The sequence below is a fragment of the Geotrypetes seraphini genome, chromosome 16, assembly GCF_902459505.1.
Source record: "Geotrypetes seraphini chromosome 16, aGeoSer1.1, whole genome shotgun sequence".
NCBI classification, from domain to species: Eukaryota; Metazoa; Chordata; class Amphibia; order Gymnophiona; family Dermophiidae; genus Geotrypetes; species Geotrypetes seraphini.
Window position 1 is genome coordinate 40,539,021 of NC_047099.1, and position 20,785 is coordinate 40,559,805.

Consider the following 20,785-nt stretch of genomic DNA (forward strand, 5'->3'; position numbering starts at 1 on the left):
TGACTGGGGTGCTGAACAAAAGGCAATAGGGCAGCGTATCTCAAACTGTGTGCCTCCTGAGATTTCGGATGTGCCGCAACACACTGGGGAGGAGGAGAGGCGCCGGCAAAAGGCATGTGCTATAGCCGGCGCTTCTCCATGCCTCTTCCCTGCTGGCACCCACACTGGCAACTCAGAGCCTGTCTGGAGGGCCTTCGCGCATGTGCGGATGTTGACATGAGGACGTCAAGCATGAATGTGATGTCATCAGTGACATCCGCGTTTGCAAGAGGGAGTGAGGGTCACGAGATGAAGGCAAGCTCAAAAAAATTTTAAGCTTTCTCAGCTTACTTTTGAACAAGGGAAGACAAAGACGGAAGGAATGAAGTCTGGAGGTGGCAGCACCTACCAGCTCAAGGCGGGAAACACTGTCTTTGCTCAGTGCATCGTTCGTCTCCCTCCAGTCCACTCCTCCATTACCCAATTGTTCTTGCTTGTTCACCAAACCCGGATCGGCCACCGCCACCACCACAGTGTAAACCAGACACGGGCAATTCCGGTCCTCGAGGACTGGAATCCAATCGGATTTTCAGGATTTCCCCAATGAATATGCATGAGATCTATATTTGCATGCACTGCATTCAATGCATATTCATTGGGGAAATATTGAAAACCCGATTGGATTCCAGCCCTCGAGGACCGGAGTTGCCCATGTCTGGTGTAAACCGAGGCGATCTCATGCATGCTCTAGATCAGGGGTGTCAAAGTCCCTCCTGGAGGGCCGCAATCCAGTCGGGTTTTCAGGATTTCCTCAATGAATATGCAGGAGATCTCTTAGCATACAATGAAAGCAGTGCTTGCAAATAGATCTCATTGGGGAAATCCTCCAGGAGGGACTTTGACACCCTTGCTATAGAACTACATTTCCCAGCATGCCATTCATGCAGCTAGCCGTCCAGGGGTTATTTTCTCATCAACCGCCCATTGAATGGCTTTTTTTTTTTTTAATACAACTATAACCGTAAAACAGTCGCTAAGATTAAAAAATAAAAAACAACGCATCCATGTCATTTGACATGAAGTCCCAAATCAGCCCGTATAGCGCAACCTCGCCGGGGAAACCGTTAGCAGGACGGCGCTTTGCGCTTGCGTGACGGCTCCCGACGTCCTCGCACGAGGACGTCCAAGTCAGGCGCGGCCTCTCGCCACGCCTCTCTGTGCAGCGCAGACAAACGTGTTGCTCTCGCGGCGGCGTCGGCGTCTTTCCGCCTCCTTTTTTTTTTTCGATTGGCTCTACGGGCGACCTGTCAAAAAGCAGAGTCCGCGCTGGCCGTGGGTGGCTGGGCGGGGACTTGGTGCACGCGACGCCTAGCGGGGTTAGGGTGTCTCCCGTGAAGCGGCGCTTCTTCCCTCGCCGCCGTTTCCAGAAAGTTCTTCTCGGCGCCAGCGCTTCCTCTTTCTTTCGGCAGCAACCGGCGAGATGTTGGGGCGTCCGGTGCTCGTGTTGAGTGAGTAGCCGGCGGCGAGGGAGGTGGGGGGGGAAGCGAAGCGGCCGCCGCTCGCGCGCTCGCCTCGGGCCTCGTTTCGGCCCCATTCATTCGCACCGGAAACCCCCCAAAAGACAACCCGCTGCGAAATAGTGCCCCCCCCCCGGGAGGAGCTCCTGCCCTTGATTTAATTGTAGCGGGGAGGGCGAGCGACGGTGACCGTGAAGCGGCTTTAGCCCGAGGTGACCGTTCGTTTTACTAACGGATGGGTTGGTGCAGATTCGTCGAACAGGGTTGATCCAGGCCGAATTTCAGCCCCCCCCGACCCCCACCCCCGTCTCACGGCATGCAGGGACTTGTTCAGGTTCCATAACTGGATTCTTTGAAGAACCCCCCCCCCCCCCCACCATCATCATCATATCTGGTGACTTGGGAGTAAGCTAACGGTACCAACCCAACCCAAAGCCCAAGTGGTTTTTTTATTTATGTATTCCCCCCCCCCTTGTCCAGGGCGAGGTACGCAATTACCTACAAAATATAAAATCACAAGTCGCATCGACGACAAACAGTAAAACTACTTAAAACAAACAAGTCGCATCGACGACAAACAGTAAAACTACTTAAAACGAACAAGTCGCATCAACGACAAACAGTAAAACTACTTAAAATGAACAAGTCGCATCGACGACAAACAGTAAAACTACTTAAAACGAACAAGTCGCATCGACGACAAACAGTAAAACTACTTAAAACGAACAAGTCGCATCGACGACAAACAGTAAAACTACTTAAAACAAACAAGTCGCATCCACGACAAACAGTAAAACTACATAAAACAAACAAGTTGCATCGACGACAAACAGTAAAACTACATAAAACAAACAAGTCACATCTCTACAAACAGTAAAACTACATAAAACAAAGTCGCATCGACGACAAACAGTAAAACTACATAAAACAAAGTCGCATCGACGACAAACAGTAAAACTACATAAAACAAACAAGTCGCATCGACGACAAACAGTAAAACTACATAAAACAAACAAGTCACATCGACGACAAACAGTAAAACTATATAAAACAAACAAGTCGCATCGACGACAAACAGTAAAACTACATAAAACAAACAAGTCGCATCGACGACAAACAGTAAAACTACATAAAACAAACAAGTCGCATCCACGACAAACAGTAAAACTACATAAAACAAACAAGTCGCATCGACGACAAACAGTAAAACTACATAAAACAAACAAGTCGCATCCACGACAAACAGTAAAACTACATAAAACAAACAAATCACATCTCTACAAACAGTAAAACTACATAAAACAAACAAGTCGCATCGACGACAAACAGTAAAACTACATAAAACAAACAAGTCGCATCCATGACAAACAGTAAAACTACTTAAAACAAACAAGTTGCATCCACGACAAACAGTAAAACTACTTAAAACAAACAAGTCGCATCCACGACAAACAGTAAAACTACTTAAAACAAACAAGTCGCATCCACGACAAACAGTAAAACTACTTAAAACAAACAAGTCGCATCCACGACAAACAGTAAAACTACTTAAAACAAACAAGTCGCATCCACGACAAACAGTAAAACTACTTAAAACAAATAGTCGCATCGACGACAAACAGTAAAACTACATAAAACAAACAAGTCGCATCCACGACAAACAGTAAAACTACTTAAAACAAACAAATCACATCTCTACAAACAGTAAAACTACATAAAACAAACAAGTCACATCTCTACAAACAGTAAAACTACATAAAACAAAGTCGCATCGACGACAAACAGTAAAACTACATAAAACAAACAAGTCGCATCGACAACATACAGTAAAACTACATATCACAAACAAGTCGCATGACGACAAACATTTCTACAAACAGTAAAACTACATATCGCAAACAAGTCGCATCAACGACAAACAGTACATAAGAACATAAGCATCGCCTTGGCTGAGTCAGACCATAGGTCCATCATGCCCAGCAGTCCACTCCCGTGGCGGCCCCCCAGGTCCTGTAAGTGATCGCAAACAAGTCACGATGACAAACAGTAAAACTACATATCACAAAAAAGTCGCATCGATGACAAACATCTCTACAAACAGTAAAGCTACATAAAACAAACAAGTCACATCGACGACAAACAGTAAAACTACATATCACAAAAATGTTGCATCGATGACAAACATCTCTTCAAACAGTAAAACTACATAAACGAGTCACATCGACGACAAACAGTAAAACTACATATCGCAAACAAGTCGCGTCGACGACAAACATCTCTACAAACAGCAAAGCAATCCAGACCATAGAAAACCATTGGTGACCAGCACCCTTCAATCGATAGTCTACTCTTTGCATACTATTTAATTACTATACACTTTCCCCTCCCGATTTGCAGTTTTAGGACTCGTGATTTCGATTATTTACGATTTCCTGAAACCAGAATCCCCCCCACCTCCCTCCCGGACCTTACCAGGTGGTCTTGCAGTCTTTCGGGGCAGGAACGATCTTCATACGCTCCTGCCCCGTGCAGATCACTGTCGGTGAACTTGGAGTAAGAGAAATTGCTGACAGTTTTATATGGAAACATTGACTAGGGTGGCAGTAGAAGTTTCAACTAAAGAACTAGGATGAATCTTGTTTCCATTCAAAATACTACACTTAACGGGCCTGCATATGCTACTTTTTGGTTGTGTTGCTTGAATGGCAAATTTTGCCATGCTGGAATTCTGATTTCTGATACCGAGTATTTGTCATGAAAAGAGAAATTTTCCCGATTAGACTGGCTCTTTGTGAATGAAATCAGTAGTTCCTTTCTTGTGATGCTAGAAAGAAAACACAAGAATGTGATTTTAGGTTGTGTTGTTTACTAAATTCAGTGATACCAAAATTGTATGGAAATTTATTGTTGTGGTACTGTGATTTACCTTTGATAATTACGAGTAGTGTTGTTTTGTAAAATGACCAAATGTACCTATCAATGTACAAAAACTTAGTACTGTTGCTCTATATTTTTTTTCTTTTTGTGCCAGGCCAGAATATGAAACGTGAGTCTGGAAGGAAGGTCCAAACAGGAAACATTAATGCTGCCAAGGTACAGTACTGCCATAGTTGGTTTAATGAAAAAATTAAGTTACAAGGAGATTTTCTTCATTAAAAAATACTGATTTGTAATTCTTTCCAATCTGATGGAACTTAGAATTATATAAAAAAAATTAAGGCTCTCTTTTACTAAGCTGCAGTAGAGGTTTCTACCAAGGCCACGCTAAATGTCCTGACACTCGTAGGAATTCTGTGAGCATCAGAGCATTTAGCACTTAAGGCCGCAGAAGAAACCTCTATCACAGCTTAGTTAAAGAGGGGGTAGGGTTAAGAACGTTAGGGGCAAACTAACTCTGAACATTTAGTGGAATGATAAAAGTTGGATGTGGAAAAAACTGGTAAAAAGACATAAGTTTTAAAAATGGGCCAGATCAGACTGTGTTCCAGACATTGTATGCACAAAACTAACATATTTGTATATATTCCCTAACTGCTTGGTATCACTCTGGGTCAATTGCTCCTTTAAGACTTCCTATCTTTATTCTTTGCTTTCCCAGTCCTACATACAATCTACCCCACTGTTACTCTGCAAACTGAACGCTACCACCAAAAAATGCCCCATAAACTGCACTCGCCCTTAAAATGGTGACATAGTTATATCTTCCATTGGGGAAAAAACCATGACTTCTACATCACAAAACTTCTCAATTGCCTCTCGGAAATCAATATTCAGCGACTGTCCAGCTAAGTCTAACAGCTATATAGACTTGCCTAAAAAGCAGGTCTGTCTTTTGCCGCTTTGCCTTAGCCAGCCAGCTGATGAATATCAGCTTGGCCAGCTAAGTTCAAGATGATGAACTTTGACTCAGATGTTCAATGCCAGTGGCCAGATAAGGCCCTAAGATTGAATATCCAGGATCGCTGTGGACTGCAGGAGATAGCTGAGCTGCTTACCACAGTCTCAATATTGGGCCCATTGGCATTAGCAAACTAGGCACCTAACCTAGGATCTAATATTTGTGAGCCCTCTAAGATGTACTGACACATGTCTGGCTTTTTTTCAGGATGCAACAGATTTTGCATTAGTGGTCAGAAGCTAGAGGGTGGATAATCCATCTGGACTTCAGAGTTTAAAAACTTTATTTGCGTATCTCCTTTTCTTCTCCCCTCCCCGGAAGGTTGTGGGAGTGGAACATGGGGCATTTATTACTGTAATATAGCATTTAAGGAATTGCACCTTTCAAACATCCCTCCCTTCCCATCACAGACTCAAAACCAGCACAAAAACACAGCTGCCCAGGCAGACACCCACAGGGTGGGTGGGTGTGGGCCCACACACAGGGTTTGGAAAGAATTCCATGAACAATGCTCTGCATGCTTTCCCACTTTGACACATTTAGGACAGTTATGAAAATCAGTTCTAAAGGAAACCAACATATAAATTGAGATCTGTGCTTTCTCTGTGAATGGAACTGGAGAGTTTTGTATGATATGCAGAAAAGGGAGCTCCCTTGCCGAATAAGTTGTTGTAACATGATTTAAGGTTCTGAATAAGCTATATTTCACCACTCTCATGCTTTGCTTCCTTTTTATAGACCATTGCAGATGTGATCCGCACATGTTTGGGGCCAAGAGCTATGATGAAGGTAACATATGTTGTACTGTAGTAAAAAGTTACTGTTCAGAATAATGTTTAAAAAAGAAAATTCAACTGAAGGATAATGTGTTTGAAATTTGAGGAAAGCTGAATTTTCAGAGATGCCATTCTGATGGTAGCCATAAAGATCTAAGTCTTGATGCTTAAATATTCCATAAGGAAACTAGATTATTTGAAGGATATTATACAATACTAAGAACATAAGAATTATCGCTGCTGGGTCAGACCAGTGGTCCATCATGCCCAGCAGTCTGCTCATGCAGCGGCCCTCTGGTCAAAGACCAGCACCCTAACTGAGACTAGCCCTACCAGCGCACGTACTTGCCAGCTCATCTATTTAATTTAAAAGCCGAGAGATTAGCAATAGGTTGCCAGTGCTAGATTGGCTGTATCTAGGCTGCAGCTGTTTCTGTTGTTGGTCTTATGTGATGCAAATCTCTTCTTCAGGAGCTTGGAAGTGAAAACCCATCTGTTCAATGTTTCATAAAAGTTACTCTTTGTTGCCAGGCTTGTGGATTGTTTTGGAAAGTGGAGGAAGATGTCTCGATTTTTGTCTCCCTTGTTCTTGTATTGTTGTTTAGTGTAGGGCCTGTTGGATCTGGTTGAGTGGCCACTTGCCGTACCCTGCTTTGGGATTGGTCAGCGGTTGCAGCCTCCAAGGCTAAGCTCAGTAAATTTCCTTTCCAGGGCTCCTTCTTTTGGGGGGAGGAGTTGGATAAGCTTGTTCAGGCCTTGAGTGATTCTAAGGTGCCCCGGCTTGCAGAGGAACGTCCTTGCCAGGCGTCACAGGGTGGCGTCGCCCATGGGCTTTTGTGTGATTTTCGCTGGTATCATCCGGGCCAGGGTGCAGCCTCCTTTCCTTCCAGAGGATGTTTCTTTCAACGCATGCAGTCCTTTTGGGGATCCCTGCCAGGTGGGGGGGATTGCATGACATCACTGGGGGCTCCTCCTTTGCCCATCTGCCCCAATGACTCATTGCGGGTCTTCCCCTGTTTCCAGTAGGAGCCTAGTTGCAGGAGTTTTTTACCGGGTGGGCTGAGATCACGACAGATCAATGGGTCCTAGAGGTGATTCAGGATGGCTATGCTTTCCAGTTTTCCTGGCCCTTAGCAGATATTTTCCTCTCTTCTCCTTGTCGGGCAACTTGGAAGAAACAGGCTTTTTGCCAGGCACTGCAAAGGTTACTAGACCTCAAGGCAGTAGTCCCAGTGCCTCCTCAGGAGCTTCGTACAGGCAGGTACTCCATTTACTTCTTGGTGCCCAAGAAAGAGGGATCGTTTCATCCCATTTTGGACAGGGCACTTCAGGTTCCATCTTTTCGCATGGAGACCCAGAAGTCTGTCATTCTAGCTGTTCAGCCTGGGGAATTTCTGACTTCTCTCAATCTGATGGAGGCCTACTTGCATGTTCTGATTCCGGCCTCCCATCAACGATTCCTTCACTTCGCAATTTTGGGAAAGCGCTATCAGTTTTGTGCGCTTTCTTTTGGTCTGACCATGGCTCCATGGACTTTGGTAGTAGTGGTGGCGGCTTGCGCAAGATGGACATTCTGGTTCTTCCCTATCTGGACGACTGGTTGATTCGAGAGAAGTTCTTTCAGGAGAGCTCCTGGGTTACGATTTGGGTTGTGGAGTTCCTGCAGTCGCTGGGCTGGATGGACAACCTGTCCATAAGCTGGATAACTCCGTCTCGGTGCTTGGAGTATTTCGGAGTTCTCTTCGACACCAGCTTGGGGAGAGTCTGCCTTCCTGAGGCCTGGGTTCTGCAGTTCTTTCAATCTGCTGCCTTACTGCATCACTTTTTTAGAGTCTGAGCTCACTTTGACCTGCAGCCAGCTCTTTCTACCTCCTCTTTCATGTGTGGAGTGAGTCCTCGGTCTTCTTCATTTTCTTGTCATCCTGTTCCTGACAATCTGCTTGGGGCATGGGTTCTCCTGGCAGGGCTCCTCGGTTGCACAGGTCTTAAGCATTCCTTCCTTCCCAGCGTAAGTGGATTGGTGTTCCCGGGCATGCAGGACCACCGTGAGGATGTGGTTCTCTGTAGACCTTTTGCAGCAGTGTTTCTCGAGGTCCCGGCTGTCTCAGCAGTGTTCTTGTCTCCTGAGCATCTTGGCGAATGAGGGCATAGCCTCCTCAGCTTCTCTTCTCTGGTGTAGCTGATGTTCCTGATGCTCTCCATGTCCTTATCTGGGTTCTGGTTCAGGCGTCGGCATCTTTGCTGCCTGCTCGCAGTCTGTTCTGGTTCGGACTGGGCTGGTGTATCCTCCTCTACAGCTACTTTTGCGAGGCTTCCTTTTCAGGGACAGTTTTTCTTTGGATAAGGCCTGGATGACCTCATGAATTCTGTGGTGGACTGTCGTCCTAAGAACCTGCCTGTCAGCGAGCACCGTTCCTCTGGAGATTTGGGATGCTCTCTTTTTAATCTAATTTAAAACCATAATTATGGTATTGGGTTGGTCAGTTCACACAAGATTTTGCAGGATTGGTTTAATATTTTGGGTGATAAAGCTTTGTTCCAGTGGTATGTGTGCAGGATCGCTATCTTTAGTTTGTGCCTGAGTTGTTTCTTTTGGGTTGGTAGTAGGATGGAAAAAAGTATACAGTCATGTAGGGCAGAGGTATTACAGTAGGGTAAGTTGTAGGTTCGATGGAGAGGTAAGGTGCTCTAGGGTCCGTGGGTGGTTTTCAGTATAATTAGTATTTTAGGAGAGTGAGGATGACTTAATTTGAAGTAATTACAGAAGTTTAATTTGTAGTTTCAACATGAGTTTGGTATTTTTGAAGTTTTGGAATAAGAATTTTGTGATAAAAATATGACTTTGTCTTAAACTGAGATTGATTGTGAAAAGAGATAGGGTTGTGGTACCTGAGTCATCTAGTTGAAGCAGGAATTGGAAGCAATTTAGTTGGTAAAAATATATTGAGCGACTAAAATGGTTAAGGGGTTGGGGGAGTTGCCGTACGGTGAGAGATTAGAGAAGCTGGGCCTGTTCTCCCTTGAAAAGAGGAGACTGAGAGGAGACATGATCGAAACATTCAAGATAATGAAGGGAATAGACTTAGTGGATAAAGACAGGTTGTTCACCCTCTCCAAGGTAGAGAGAACGAGAGGGCACTCTCTAAAATTGAAAGGGGATAGATTCTGTATAAACGTAAGGAAGTTCTTCTTCACCCAAAGAGTGGTGGAGAACTGGAACGCTCTTCCGGAGTCTGTTATAAGGGAAAACACGCTCCAGGGATTCAAGACAAGGTTGGACAAGTTCTTGCTGAACCAGAACGAACGCAGGTAGGGCTGATCTCGGTTAGGGCACAGGTCTTTGACCTGGAGGCCGCCGCATGAGCGGATCGCTGGGCGCAATGGACCACTGGCCTGACCCAGCAGCGGCAATTCTTATGTTCTTAAAAAAAAAAAGATAAATATATGGTAAAAATATAATTTTATACAGATATCTATGGATCTAAGTATTGATAAATATGTTATTTGCCAGCCCTTTAGATTTCAGAACAAAATAATTTAACGCTCAATATCGGTTGGAGTTAAGAGTCCAACCAAACCCAGGATCTTTAGATTCTTCTGAAACTGAATCTTAAACCAAAATTGGCTGCTTGGTTTCGGCAGAAACTGATAACCAAACTGCCCCGATTCCAATTGTAAAATGGTTGTCGGGACTTCCCGTGCCATTCTTGGCAGCCAGTGAGACAGAGCAGGGGTACAGGATCCGTTCCTGCACTCGAGGAGGCCACTATATCATCAGGACTTCCTAAGATAGGCCCGGGAAGGTCCTATGGGTGGTTGGAGAGGTGGGTTTCAGTTTTAACAGAAAATTCACAGACATTTTAGGCCTAAACTCAGACCTGAATTTCCAGCTGGTTTCAGTGCCAAATCTGAAACAAAAATTTGGGGTTGGAGTTAAATGTTTGGTGTACCTAGTCCACAGTGTTGGTAGAAGTTATGATAACCCAAGTCACTTCATAATGTCTCCTAATTATGGATCCCCTGTTGTACCATTTTTAGATGCTTCTGGACCCAATGGGTGGAATTGTCATGACCAATGATGGAAATGCTATTCTCAGAGAGGTATGTATCTGTATTCATAAAATAATGTTGGTACAGCAGGAGTATAAAGCATGTCTTGCCTCTTCTCAATTCCAAACCGGCACAGAACAGATGGGTTTTCGCTCCTTTGCCAGCAGGTGGAGACTGAGAACACATTGACTTTTGGCAGTAGTACAAGTGGGCTGTGCAATCCTATCTACAATCAGTCTGTTCTCAAGTCTCTAGCAGCCTTTGGTTAGTTAGAGCCTGTTGGATTTAATTAGTGGCCTTCATGTCTCTGTTTTTGTTGCCAACCAGAGCTTGGGGGACCCTTTCGGAGGTCTGTCCAACCTTGGAGGTGGCACACTCGAGTGGTCGAGTCCCTCCCCCCATTTCCTCCCCCAAAAATTTTTCTTAGAGATGCCTCGGCTGTACGCCCTCATGTTTATGTTCAGTGGACCCAGGAGTTCATCAGTCGGATCGTCTCTGTCCTTTAAGCAGGTCTTTGTAAGGGGGAGGGGGGAGGCGGTGCTTCCAAGGCTATGATTGCACGTTGGATCAGAGAGGCTATCGCTCTGGTGTACCTTCTTCAGAAAAAACCTGTTCCGGATTTTCTCAAAGTTCATTCCACTCAGGGGCAGGCAGCTTCTTGGGCAGAGACTTCTCTTGTGCCTCTGGTGGATATCTGTAAAGCTGCAGTTTGGGCTTCTCTCCATTCCTTTGTTCGCCACTACCATGTGGACATTCAGGCACGTCGGGCATGGTGTTCAGTGAGCGTGTTCTTGCGGCAGCCTTTTGGGGGTCTCACCCATGATGGGTACTGCTTTGGTACGTCCCATCCATTCTGTGCCGGTCTGGAGAGACAACAAAGAAGGAGAAATTAGGTTCTTACCTGCTAATTTTCTTTCTTTTTAGTCCCTCTAGATCAGCACAGACTCCTCCAAGTCGTATTATTTGGTACCTTGTCTTGGTTTTTTGGGGAGTAAAGTAAGAGCAGTAGCGTTTGGTTCAACTGGCTTAGCTGATGAACTGTGGGGATACTTTAAAGGTTCTTGTTCTAATCAGAATCCAATAGTGTTTACCTGTCCAATCCGGACTACTACATGAGAGTGGAGTTGGTATGATTATAGTTCACAGTTGTTTAGTTCTTAGTTATTTCCTACTTGGCTATTAGACTGATTGTGGATGAGACTGCATAGCCCACTTGTACTGCTGCCAAAAGTCAATGTGTTCTCAGTATCCACCTGCTGGCAGAGGAACATAAACCCATCTGTTCTGTGCCGGTCTGGAGGGACTAAAAGAAAAAATTAGCAGGTAAGAACCTAATTTCTCCTTGAACTGCATAAAAATGCATTGGATCTTCAGCAAGCTTTGTTCTCTCGGTACAGATTCAGGTTCAACATCCAGCAGCAAAATCGATGATTGAGATCAGTCGGACACAAGATGAGGAGGTTGGAGATGGGACCACGTCTGTCATTATTCTTGGTAAGTGAATAAGGACCATTATCTTCTCGTATTGAGCAGTATGAACGATGCACATTAAGCAGACTTAACCCATCCTATTCATAGTACTGCGCATGCACCTTTTACAACCCTGAGCTGGAGCTGAGCCCCTGTGCTTCATCCTGTTTCTCTTTTGATACTTGCCTCTCCCTCTAAATCCCTTTTTGATTTCCATGCTACTGTTGTCCAACTTCATAGTACAGTACTGCCTTGTTTATTATGATGATTCTGACACTGTTCTCTGGTTTATAGCTGGGGAAATGTTAGCTGTTGCAGAGCAGTTCCTAGCACAGCAGATACACCCCACTGTGATTATTAGCGCATATCGGAAGGCTCTGGATGACATCGTCACCACCCTGAAGGAAAACAGGTAGATGATGATTTTTCTCTTGGTGGCTCTCTTGTGAGGTTGCAAATACCTAGACTATATAGTGTATAGGGTGAAGATGGAAGAGGACAACTCAGAAGTAGCCTGAGGAAATAAAGTTTCAAGGTTTTATTTAAAATTTGATTAAATTGCTTAGCAAGCTTCTAAGCGATATACAAAATTAAAATAATTACAAAGGTAGGGACAAGAAAACATATTTAACAAAAGTCGCAAACTGAATAAAGACAGACGGAACCACATTGTGGAAGGGGCTAGGAAATACTTCTTCACAGAAAGGGTGTTGAATTTGAGGAACAGTTTCCTGGTGGAAGTGGTGCAGATGAAAGCTTGGGACAACTGCTTAGGATCTCTAAGGAAGTGAAAGGGAGAGTAGCTAGCATGGATGGGCAGACTGAGTAGGCTATATGGATAATTTGTCTTCATTTTTGTATGTTTTTAATTACCTTAATGCCACACTCGTCCATCCCTTAGGATAACGCGAGAACCTGTGACTTGATTTTGGAGCATGGATAACATGTTCAAAGGATGTAAATAATTTCATTAGTTAATGCAAGAAACTTTTTTTTTTTTTTACTGATGATACTATGGATGTAACAAAGCCTTCCTGCACAGTTTTATTCTAAGTTATTTGCTTCTTTCCCTTGTCTCAGCACATCAGTGGATGTGAGTAACCGTGAGATGATGCTGAAAATCATCAACAGTGCCATTAACACCAAAGTGATCAGTCGTTGGTCTGACTTAGCCTGTAGCATTGCCCTTGATGCTGTGAAAACGGTCGAGTTGGAGGAAAATGGCAGAAAGGAAATTGACATCAAGAAATATGCCAAAGTAGAAAAGGTAAACCTCATGCCCCTTTTTTTTTTTTTTTGAACAAAGTAAAAGTAATTTAGTTTTACCAATAAAATCTCCTTTATATCAGTCTGAAGGAGATGTGTGTGGTGGGTCTTGATGCATTCCTTGCCTTCATACCTGACTTCATCTTGTTCTTACTAGATTCCTGGAGGTATAATCGAAGATTCTTGTGTCCTGCGTGGAGTAATGATAAATAAAGACATTACTCATCCGAAGATGCGCAGGTATATCAAGAATCCACGCATTGTTCTACTGGACTGCGCACTGGAGTACAAGAAAGGAGAGAGCCAGGTATTGTCGGTTTTGTTGGGGGAGGTGGAGAGATTACTGAGAAGGTAAACCAAAAGGTGTCAGTGGGTGTTGTATGTACAGGTGCTCTTCAGTGGCAGCCTGATAATCAAAAGAGCTCTGAGAATGAAGTTAGAGTAACAGCAGCAGCTCCTTCAACTTTTGATTTTTATAAAATGTTGGAATGCATAGTCACTGTTAACTGGTTGATCTGAAGTGTGCTTTCTGGATATATGGGTGTAATGTAAGAAAAGAGGGACCCAAGAGGAGACTTAAGCATGTTCTTCTGCTACAGACGGATATTGAGATTACCCGGGAAGAAGACTTTGCTCGCATCCTGCAGATGGAGGAAGAGTACATACAGCAGATCTGTGAGGATATTATCCGGCTAAAACCGGACGTCGTTATCATTGAGAAAGGAGTCTCTGGTAAGAGTGCAGACCTCTTTGTAAATACACTGACTTATAATAATCAGAAGGGCAACTTTTTCTTGCTGGGCCTTGGAGCCTTCCTCTGTTGTTTGCTCAGTGTCTCTGCAGTATTTTTTAACTGTTTTCCTTCACCTTTGAATGTCTTAACATTTCAGAATTGGGTTTAATATTATGGGTGAGGCACTGCTATAGGGTTGAAAAAATCTGGCTTGTCTTGGTGGCCATATTTAAGCAGGATGATACAGGATTTCTATTGAACTTTAAAATGCAGATGACATAATTGATTGGGTTACAAAGTGATTTAGCCCCTTATCTACAGCTATCTTGCACAAATCTGGCTGTAAATTTAGGTCAGTCTTAGACAGGATGCTCTCATTTTAAGCAAGTAAACAACAATCCTGGTTGGGTAACTATATTAGCGGAGCCATGTTGTCATATGGCACCTTCCGAAAAGAAATTAAGACAGTACTATTTGATAAATTTATCTCCTAATTCAAGGTTTTATTCTCAACATAATAATTTTACTGCTTAACTTAAATATTTTTATTGTCTTTAGTTAATATGCTGTATTTCTTACCATTAATATGTTGTATTTCGCTGATTGTCCAGTTTTCCCTTTTGTGTAAACCGCTAGAATTCTTTTGATTGAGGCGGTATAGAAAAATTATGTTATGTTAATGGTGCGAGTTGTTCATATTGCTGATGTAATGGAACGTTGGCTTGTGACAGATGAAGTTGTGCCTTAATGGGGGGACATTGCCTGCTTGGTGAGAGGATGAAAGCTATATTGGATCATGCAGGGCTGAAGACTAGTGCTTAGCATTGGGAAGGAAGTTGATCTGTGCACATTGCTGTGGGAGTTCAAAAGGCTGGAACGTTCACCTGTTCAGTTGTACTTTCGTTATTATGTTCTTATGGTTGGAGTGTATATTATGATGCATGTTTGTATGTTGGACATTTTGTCAGTCACATAATTGTGCAAGAAATAAACAATTTGCTATGTTTCTTTTTCCAGACTTGGCCCAGCATTACCTAGTAAAGGCCAACATCACAGCCATTCGTAGAGTCAAGAAAACAGATAACAACCGAATCGCCAGGTGACAATAACTTGGGTCATGGGCTTGTTGCAGCCCAGTGTGAATGAGACTTCAGCTTACCTGGTTCTGTGCTACTCTTATATTGAGCTTTCTTAGAATTATGTTGCTATAATTCAAAGTGGTCGGTGTGTTCCTGCTTTCTCAGGAATGGAGGGGGAGGGGAATCACTTAGAGGCTCTTCCACATCCTCAGTCAAATGTGACTTGACTTGACTTGTCTTTCCTCCCTCAGGGCCTGTGGTGCTCGGATTGCAAATCGCACAGATGAGCTTCGTGAGGAGGATGTGGGCACTGGAGCAGGACTTTTTGAAATTAAAAAAATAGGTGATGATTATTTCACCTTTATCACAGAGTGCAAGGACCCCAAAGCCTGCACCGTCATTCTTCGGGGAGCTAGCAAAGAAATTCTTGCAGTAAGCTTGTGTTTTCTCCTCTTGTGTTTAATAATCTGTTGGGAATGTCTGGAGATCATATCTCCTTCATATCCATGGGAATAAAGATGCCACTTGAATTATGGTTTGTGATCTTAAATAAAATAAATCTCATATAGGCTTGTATAGATCCTGGAGTTCTCAACACAAACCTTGGGACACAGCTAGCCAGTCAGGTTTTCAGAATACCCACCATGCATATGCATGATTTACCTTATGCATATTCTGAAAACCTGACTGGTTGGGTGTGTCTTAAGGATGGGGTTGAGAACCCCTGGTACAGATGGTTTCCGTATGTTGACCTTTTTTTGTAAATGGTTTGTTTTTAGCTTGTGCTTTTCTGTGCTAATTCAGGGTGAGTTAACATTGGTCTAGATTCTTGTCTTATATATATTTTGTATACACAGCACTGTGTGGCATGGCAGCAGTAGTTTATTTTACCATTATAGTTATAGATTGCTTTTCCTGTTCTGTAGGAGGTGGAGCGGAATTTACATGATGCCATGCAAGTGTGTCGTAATGTCCTGATTGACCCATACCTGGTACCAGGTGGAGGTGCCGTGGAGATGGCAGTGGCTCATGTTTTGACAGAAAAATCAAAAGCCATGACGGGAATAGAACAGTGGCCCTACCGTGCAGTAGCTCAGGCCCTTGAAGTCATCCCAAGGACTCTGATCCAGAATTGTGGTGCCAGCACCATCCGTATATTGACCTCGCTAAGAGTAAGGCAATGACATGTGACTCCTTTAGTAAGGAAAGGGCCATGTGACTGTGTTTGCCTGTTAGACAGCCTTCATTGAGTTTCCATAGCTTTACTACTCTTGGGAATAATGGTAAACTGTGACCAAAGGCAGCAAGAATGCTGAAAATATAATAGCAAGGTTATCTGAGCCATGTTAAATAAGGTTCACAAGACATGAGACAGACAACAGGTAGATTACCAAGATATATATAGTAAGGACAGGATTGTTAGTGTTTTCAGTATCTAACTGATATGGTTTTCCTTTTTATTTTGCACAGGCGAAACATACCCAGGAAGGAAGTCAGACATGGGGCGTCAATGGAGAGACTGGCGCATTGGCAGATATGAAGGAGTTGGGTATTTGGGAGCCTCTGGCTGTCAAGCAACAGACCTACAAGACAGCAGTTGAAGTAAGCAACCCTTGTGGCATGCTGCTTCTGCTACTCCTTTTCAAAGTTCATGTGCTCTGCGCTAACATGCTTCATGAAATTAACAGGACCAAACTTTGAAAATGTGGTGGTGATGTAGCAGGAAGACGATAATATGGTTGCCAAAAGTTATGACCATGCCTCTTTGGAGTAGTTTTCTGAAGGGTCCCATATTTTCTTAAATTTATGTATGATCTATTCTTTTCCACTGCAATTCTTTCATATTTTGTAAGGGTCCGTTCCTCTGCGAGCTGCTCGCTTGTTGATTTATCAGAGGCTTGAGTGCAGGCTGTGTGTGAGGCCCCTGAGTAAGCACCTCCTGGGTATCAGGGAGCCGGCTGCATAGTTTCGGTGTCGCTTCATGCGATAAGACATTTCAGTAAACACACTGCTGAAGCTCTAATCTGAGAATCCATGCCTATGTGTTCAGAAATGACTATGGCTAACGTTAAGTTCTTAAGCACCCCTCCAGACTCTGCACAGACGGATGGATTATGCTCCTCTGCCAGTAGGTGGAGACTGAGAGAACACGCTGAAAACAGACTGATTCTATGAGGGACAGCACAGCCCACTTGTACTGTTAGAATTCAGTTTCCAATAGGTGGAATGGTAAGCTTGTGCTGTCCTGTTCTGTTTTTCTAGGCCTTTCCTTAGGAACTATTGTCCGGACTGAGTTTGGGGCCTACAGGGGTCCCTTTAAACCTTGAGGGGGGACGTACTTGGGTTGCTGACTCCCTTACCTCTCCAATTTTTATTTAGAGGTGCCTCAGCTGTACGCCTTGCCATAGGGCAAAGACTACAGCTTGGAGAGCCAGTGAGGTCTGCTCCTTTAAGCATTAAAGTTTTTAATTTAAAAAAGCCCCAAACTTAGAGCCATTGATTTTCTCTAGTGCTGATCTGAAGGGAAGTTTCATTCATTAATTTTTCTCCCTTCTAGCTAACTGGTGGTTTGTTTGAGCCTGCCTCATGGCTCACAATGAGCACTTCTCAGTTTAAGTGCTCAGTGAGGTCTCAACGCAGCTGGCATGTGCTCTTTTTGCTCACAGCCACGTAAAGGGGATCCTTGGAGTTGGCAGGAGGGATTGCCCTGTGGCCGCAAAAGGAAAGTCAGCCATGGACAGTGAGGACATCTGGGGTTCCCGAATCACCTACTGCTCTGGGACTTCCCCATCCATCATGGCTGCTGCCAGCAGAGAGGCCTGGGGTTCTCTGACCACTGCATGTACTGGAGATTCCCTTCTTGTTGTCAGGGTTTTCTAGGGATTCCCTTTACGCAGCCGATTCTTTTCAGGCCTCTTCAGTGATTTCAACCTCAGGAGAGCTTTTCGGCAGGCATTTCTTCTTTGGCGTGAAAGGCAATTAGAAAGGCAGGAAAAAATCCAGCAGGCCTCTTTCTCTGCGGTTGAGCGTGCTTCCATCCCACTGGGGGAGTTTCCCCGGATTTTGTGCTGGCTATGTACAAGGCATACTGCCTGCATGCGGCTGGTGGTCTCAGCTTCGTCCGGGAGGGGGGTGGGGTCTTTTTCTTTGACACCAGTCTTTCCTCTGCCTAAGCGCCAGTGCGCCTCATTGGAAGACATGGCTTTACTGGATGATAATTGTTGCCAGACAATGACCTGGGTTTCTCTGGGGACCCGAGGGGAGTGGACCCACGGTGGGTGTTGGAGCCACCTGTGGGGAAGGATACATCAGTGGTGTGCATTTATCACTGGGAAGAGCTGCAGGAGTCCTCTGTGTTGGTTGCCTGTTCTGATCCTTCTCCAACAGTTGTGTTTTACTTTAAAACCAAAGAAAAGGAATTTTAGTTTGGAGTTCCTATTTTTCCAGCTGGAATATTTGTATCATTCCTGCTTGGCTATTCATCAGACTGATTCTATGAGGGACAGCACAACCCACTTGCACTGTTAGAATGCAGTGTGTTCTCAGTCTCCACCTGCTGGCAGAGGAGTGTAAACCCAACCGCCTGTGCCGGTCTGGAAGAACTAAAAGAGAAAATAAGCAGGTAAGACATAATTTCTCTTTTTGTGCTTATAGTAAGAGCTAAGAATAGAACAAGACAAAAAAATCATATGGTGTAATGTTCCAGTAGTTTCCTTTCAAGAACTTCGGCAAAAATTCTTAGTCCGATAGTTCTTGCTGCTAGCACATCCTGTTGGGGGGGGGGGGGGGGGAGTGAGATTTGGTGATGTGCCCTAGGAATCACTATTCCCTATGCAGTGCTATATGAGTTGAGGCATTAGGACTAAGAAGTGGAACAATATTGATCTCTGCACAATTACCTGGCTAAATTCTCCATCAGAATGTAAAGGTAAGCCAGCAGGGTCCATTCTGGTGACTGGAGTTACGAGCTGTGCATTCAGAACAGTAACAGTGTTGTCTTTCTGTGTGTTGCTAAGCTCATGGTCTTTCTGCTTTCCAGACTGCTATCCTGCTCCTTCGAATTGATGATATTGTCTCGGGGCACAAGAAGAAAGGCGATGAACAAAATAGACCTGCTCCAGAGCCAGCCCAGGATTGATGGCGTGCAGGAAAGATTAGGGAGATGTGCACTGATCCCCGAAAGGAGTGCAGTACTGACTCGGTCTGCTGCTTTACCTTTGGCCTCTTCCATGCTGTGTTCAGGCAGGGGTGATGGGTTTCAAGTATTTATTGTCTGAAGAGGCAGAGGGAAAAGCTATTGCTGGGCACAAGACCTTGGAAGGTCATTGATGGAGTTGGCTTTTCTGATGCATTAGATCTGTTCTACTCCTTTGCTTTCAACAATAAACATCTATTCATTTTGAACCTGTGATTTCTGTTCATTTTTTGTGAGTGAGACGAGGGGTTCCTTCCAGCTTACATAACAGACAAGTTGCCACAATACTAGTTTTGTTTTTTGTTGAGTAGATAAGGATCAATCAAACTACACTACACAACCCCCTTACTAATCATTCGGCACACTCGTATGATATGCAGGCTAAATGCTAACTAGGAAATAATTTAATCAAAGTGACTTGAGTCTCAAGCATTATTGGATTCAAAAATTAGCAAAATGTCCAAGAGGTAGGAAAAGGCCTCGAAACCCCTCCCACACCAACCAGTTAAAGTGTGGAAGAACCTTCCATGGGTATTACACCTCATTGGCATTAAAAAACCTCCTCAATTGGACTTACTACCAAAAAGCCTTGTGTAATGCAAGAAGCGAAAGTCACTTGATTTACAAAATGAAAATTTAATACTAATCTGTTAAGAGATTTGACAACACATCGACGATGACCAGCATTTTGCCTGTGCCTGGATGTGAAGGTGTCAACTAATGAGCGTGGCCTGCATAGCATCTTAACGGCTTCACTTTGGTTAAATGATTTCCTAGACAGCATTTAGGCAGTGTCCTGATTGTTGTGTATTATTGTTCTTTGTTGATGACGTTGTGAGATCTGTCCTTCATGACTTACTTTAACCTTGTGGTGCTAGTGGAGCAATGCTCTTGACTTCCAGAGGGTGGACTTGTAGGTCTCTTCTGGTAAAGTGGGCCCTGGCAGTAGCTATCTCCTGAGAGTCCTACAAGGGTGGTGAGAGGAAGTTGGTAAGGGTTCCAGGAACACACACGTATTTAAAGTCTGTTTACAAACTATATGGGCTGTTCTCTATAGGGATAAAAGTTTGGAGGAGGTGGAAGTGTTATGAGATTCAGATGTGCAAAATATGTTGAACAGTGAAGTAAATGGCCAGAATCTACCTTCATTTTTAAACTTCGATAAAACTCTTGACAAATAGAAGGAACAAGAGAATATATAGGTACCAAAGGGGAAGGAAGTAATAGAAATTGAGAGGGAAGAGAGAAAAAAAATTCTTCAAGGAATTAGTTCAGCAAATGAGGAAAAGCAAGAGGGTATAGTAGGAAATACAAAGTGCTACGAACCATTTGTCATTTAAAACTAGATTTATGAAAGGCTTCAGTTCACCTCTCCTTAACCAAAGGATGAGTGATAGTGGAAGTCCAGGATAGCTTATTGCAACAAGAAAGAGCTGGCTGTGATGTTCCGATGACAAAACATAGCTATAGAATAAAGCACAAGAAACTGACATTCATTAGCAACATCACTGGGATTATGACCCTAAGAGACTAATGGAGAATGAAGAGGTTTATAATTGATTTAGTGCTTGACACACTAAAGTGTACAATAAAACCAATGTATTTACGTTCCAGTGTTGAAGGAAGAAGCAGATTGAGGTAACAAGACAAACTTGGAAAGGGAGAGTGTAAGAGGGGAGTATGTTGTCCAGCAGGGAAACAATCTTCTCTGAAGAAAGATGGATTAACCATGTTAAGTTGTTTTGAACTTCAGGGGTGGTTCTGCACATAGATGATCTGGCAAGGAGTTCCAGAACTGGATCTAGATAGCCAATGCAACAAC

The 20,785-nt window shown here is 43.8% G+C and overlaps 1 protein-coding gene across 1 annotated transcript; it reads left to right on the forward strand.

Moving 5' to 3' along the window:
• The first annotated feature begins 1,459 nt into the window (after positions 1-1,459).
• Positions 1,460-19,172, forward strand: CCT3 (chaperonin containing TCP1 subunit 3). Its single transcript, XM_033925202.1, has 14 exons — positions 1,460-1,487; positions 4,528-4,589; positions 6,133-6,183; positions 10,209-10,271; positions 11,618-11,714; positions 11,985-12,102; positions 12,771-12,957; positions 13,114-13,263; positions 13,556-13,688; positions 14,707-14,788; positions 15,020-15,200; positions 15,695-15,940; positions 16,239-16,370; positions 18,808-19,172. Exons 1-14 carry the CDS (start codon positions 1,460-1,462, stop codon positions 18,904-18,906), a joined length of 1,629 nt encoding a protein of 542 aa, XP_033781093.1. The 3' UTR covers positions 18,907-19,172.
• Positions 19,173-20,785: the final 1,613 nt, after the last annotated feature.

Coding starts and splice junctions, on each gene's coding strand:
- CCT3 (XM_033925202.1), top strand. CDS start 1,460: ATGTTGGGGCGTCCGGTGCTCGTGTTGA. Junction 10,272..11,617: donor GAAATGCTATTCTCAGAGAG/GTATGTATCTGT, acceptor CTCTCGGTACAG/ATTCAGGTTCAACATCCAGC. Junction 14,789..15,019: donor GATAACAACCGAATCGCCAG/GTGACAATAACT, acceptor TTCCTCCCTCAG/GGCCTGTGGTGCTCGGATTG.